The sequence below is a fragment of the Plectropomus leopardus genome, unplaced genomic scaffold, assembly GCF_008729295.1.
Source record: "Plectropomus leopardus isolate mb unplaced genomic scaffold, YSFRI_Pleo_2.0 unplaced_scaffold13512, whole genome shotgun sequence".
NCBI lineage: Eukaryota > Metazoa > Chordata > Actinopteri > Perciformes > Serranidae > Plectropomus > Plectropomus leopardus.
Genome location: NW_024614406.1, coordinates 1 through 4,320, shown reverse-complemented (window position 1 = coordinate 4,320; position 4,320 = coordinate 1). Strand labels below are relative to the sequence as shown.

At 38.4% G+C, this 4,320-nt stretch overlaps 1 protein-coding gene across 1 annotated transcript; it reads left to right on the top strand.

Moving 5' to 3' along the window:
* Positions 1-649: 649 nt before the first annotated feature.
* On the top strand, positions 650-2,850 carry LOC121963981 (progranulin-like; the record flags this gene model as incomplete). The annotated part of the gene is made up of 3 exons (XM_042514216.1): positions 650-919; positions 1,031-1,288; positions 2,398-2,850. Coding segments are annotated over 3 exons (672 nt in total), but the record flags the coding sequence as incomplete, so codon positions are not given.
* Between the last annotated feature and the right edge of the window lie 1,470 nt (positions 2,851-4,320).

Genomic DNA, 4,320 nt, shown 5'->3' with positions numbered 1-4,320 from the left:
CTTAAAGGGTTGAGCCAAAAATAAAACAAGTATCTGGTACAGATATGTAATGTGGCATGGGTCGCTACTGGTGAACCCAAAGGGAATTATCACCGGACTTTGCATTTCCCCTCAGCTGTAAAGAAATTTATAGCATCTTTCAGCTCATTGCTTCAGTTTTTCTGCACACAAGCTAAATGTTTGGTTCAATCTCCCGGCAGCTGAATCCATTGATCAACACTAACTGCTTGGCAGGCAGCATATATATATTTGACTTTCACTATTTTTATGGCTAAAAAACTCCCCAACCAAACTGCGAACCTTCTCACTGTCTCAGACGGAACTTTCAACAATTAAGTGGTATCACTTCATCTCAAACCCCACGAGACAAATGACAGTTGCATACTGTCAGTGTAACTCTGCACTGTGATATACTTCCCCTTCAGTGACATCCCTGCTCTCCTTTATGTTAACTGTAAACTCTGTTCTCTCAGCTGCAGGCCACAATCACCAGTGCATTTCTTTCAGGCTGTGAAGTTATAAAAGTTTCAGATTCATAAATGCATGTTTGCTTGAGTATCACAATTTTTTCAAAAAAGACGATGATGAATTTTTTTTCAAGATTCTAATTTTATTTCTTTGAAAGAAGAACTGGAGAACAAAAGAATGATGTGAAAGTAGCACTCCCACTCTCACTTCTCCCCAGGCGGTGTGCTGTGCTGACGGAGACCACTGCTGTCCTAATGGCTACAAGTGTGACGAGAGCAAGACCTGCACCAAAGGGGAAGTGGTGATCCCCTGGTACACTAAGCTTCCAGCCACCACCAACATCAAGGCCGAGCAAAGGTCTGTGCAGTGCGACAAGATGAGTCAGTGTCCCGAACACACCACCTGCTGCCAGCTGAAGACGGGCAAGTGGGGCTGCTGCCCGCTGCCAAATGTGAGCACTGAAGGGATTATAGAGACAATCAGTATATGAGCTTTTTCAAAGTTTGCTTCTATAAATGAAGGGATGTCATTTTCAATAACTTTGTGCATGCTATGTCTGCAGGCTGTGTGCTGCCCAGATAAGGAGCACTGCTGCCCACAGGATTACACCTGCAGCGTCGCCTCTAACGCTTGCCAGAGGCTCATCATGCTGGAGGTGGAAACCGTCCCTCTAACACCAGTGTACCAGCTCGAGCATCAACCCCCGCTCAATCCCACAAATCACAGAGACGTTCAGTGTGATGAACAGACCAGCTGCCCGGATGGAAACACCTGCTGCAGGACGTCCGCTACTTCATGGGGCTGCTGTCCAGCTCCTAATGTAGGATATACAATCATAACTTCAACCTTTAAGGAGTAACTAAACCCACAAACCACTTTTTTTCAGTTGAAAGACAATATATATAGGTATGGTGTTAGTTGAGTGAGGTCCAGCTCTTTACACCACAGTGCAGCTTATTAAATTTCTGTACTTTGGACCTTATGCAGCAAAATTCTCTTAAATTTATCTTACATTTTCTCTTGATTTCATGGTAAGAGAAAAAATAAGTGAAATCAACCTCAGATTCCCTCAACATTCTTTACCACCTAAATTTGCTCTTACCCAGGTGTGCTTGATGATGAATCCCATTTGATCATAAGTCACCTGTTAGCATGGGTAACGCCCCCTTTACATTAAATAAGGGCTGGTTTTGTGCCATGTGCAAAGACTCTGGCACATGGACAAGACTGGGGACATGACACCAGTAAAAAAAAAAGAGGAAGAATTCAGCAGGAGTGAAACTGATGTAGGCGTACTGTAAAATAAACTTCAAGTAAATGTGATTTCAGAGAAATATATTGAAATATTAAGGTAAAAGTACACATGCACAGAGGTTTAAATACATTTTATAAATCAAAATCATTAGAATAGAAAGTCCTCCTACATACGGTTTATATGAGAAGCTGGAAACATGAAATGTTTTTTTGCATAAAAAATTATTTACACGATAAAAGAAATAGCTGCCAATTAATTTTCTAACTGAGACTTTTTTTCACATTCCAAGGAGGAGGCATTCAAGCCAAAAGCGGGGGCTCCTAATTATTTCTCATTAAAGGAATAGTTTAACATTTGGGGAAATATATTTATTTGCATTTTTGCACTATTGCAGGCAGCTAGTTAGCTTAGCTTAGCACAAATCTGAAAACAAGGGGAAGCTGCTCACAGAGCTACAACATCAAAATGCTGCTTATATATTTTATGATGATACAACGCACTGAAAACATAATTAGTACTTTTGATTCTTATTCAGATTTGCCAATATTTCTTTACATTTGTACATGTAGCTATTATGTACTTGTGTAAGAATATTTTATACTGTAGTATTGCTGCTTTTACTTAACTAAAGTTGATGGTGTTAGTTAAACTGTCTTCCTTTGTCCTCTCCACAGGCGGTGTGCTGCAGCGACATGATGCACTGCTGCCCCGCTGGCTACACCTGCACCAGTACTGGAGGCTGCATCCAGAACAGCAGGCTTCACTGGCAGGACTGGCATGTGTTCTTTGGCAATGAAAAGAGAGCTCTAATTGTGTGAAAACATCTCTGCACTTTCATTTGTTTCTGCATGAAAAGAATGCACTAATGGGAAATAATGTCAAAGAGATTCTGTGATAATTGTAAGATGATTTGTTGTTAGTAACTGGTGAAGGGGGCACTATGAAATTGAATTGCACTTGGTGTTATGTTATGTTTTGATCTTGGAGATGAAACAACTACACGTAACTTAATCAGGGCTTTAAGTTTTTAATCACTCCTTTTTAGGTCCAATAGATCTTTGTTCAAGGCACATAGCCTACCTCCAAGCTACTTAAAACCCTAACCCAAATAAACATTTTAAAAACCCTCTTGGTTCCAATGGAAAATTCATCATCACAAGACTGAAAACAGGGCCGTTTTTCTGACACCATAAACAGCTGACTTTTTAGAGTTATGTGGCTCTCATAGGACAGCCATGCTACAAACACACGCTACCCAACAATATGTAAAGGGGTTAAAATGAGAACAACCTTAAACATCTGTAGCATTAAAATGCAACATAATGAAGTAGCTATATAAATCCAAATAAATTATATATAAAACACTGACAGGGTGCATTTTACTGCATAATGAGCATTTTTACTTTTTGTACTTTTGAGTGCATTTTGCTGACAACATACTTTTACTTAAGTAAGTGAAACCACTGTAACATTAAAATATACGACTTGGCTGCACCAAAAATGTCACCATGAATCAGAAAAGATCATTACTGGTTTACTAGTTTACATCTACATAAATTGCTTTTAAAACACAAAATTCACAAAATACTGTTGTGGTGTAAGTATCAGGATGTTTGTTTTGGTTATTCTACTTTCACTTTACTTACTAAACTGTCTTTGAAGTGGCTATATAAATAAAAATGATTATTATTAAGACAGGGACCACTTTATGTTGATGGATAATTATACATTTGAATGAACAGAAAATATTCTATTATTATTTGGAGTTCTCCACGGTTCCAGTGTTGGGCCTCCTCTGTTTAGCTGTGATTGGATGTGCTTAAATGTTCTCCCTTAAAACACAGATAAACAATAATGTATAAACCCCATTAGTACTTACAAGGTTATCTACCATCATTTATCATCATGAGTCTAGTATCATCTCTTTTGTTAATCTTTTTTTAAGATTAGATTTGAGCTTTTTGGCTTTATTTAATCAGACAACTTGAGCATGGAAGAGGGTGAGACAGGAGATGACATGCAGCAACATGCCAGGGCTGGAATTGAACCCACAGGTTCCTGCAGTAAGGACATAGCCTCCGTACATGGGGCATCCACTCTATTGAATGAGCTACTGGGCATCCCTAAATGATGGTCTTTTTGAATATGATGCATTACTATAGATTTAACTAACAAATAGTATATAAAGGAGTTGAAATTGTTACAGCTTTAAACATCTACAACAGTAAAATGTAACATATACATTAATGCATCCGGGATATCAATCCAAAAACATCACATTTAAAGTTAAACACTTTGTGGGAAACCTTTATTGCATAATAAGTACTTTTACTTTTCATACACTTTAGATGCATTTTCCTAAGGTTGTGAAGGCAGGGCTTTGTGTGGTACAAGTAGTTTTGCTAAAGTAAAGGAAGTAAATACTTTTTCCACCAAAGAGCAAATGTGCCGTAACTTAAGAGGATGTATTGGATCTTTCTGTCAGCTTCACCTTCATTGCACAGTATTGCAGTAGGTAGAGGAAAGTACATCATGTCTCTCTGTGAATGAATTTCCTCATGTTGACCCAAGCTAATAAAAAAAGCTAAAAAAAAAAA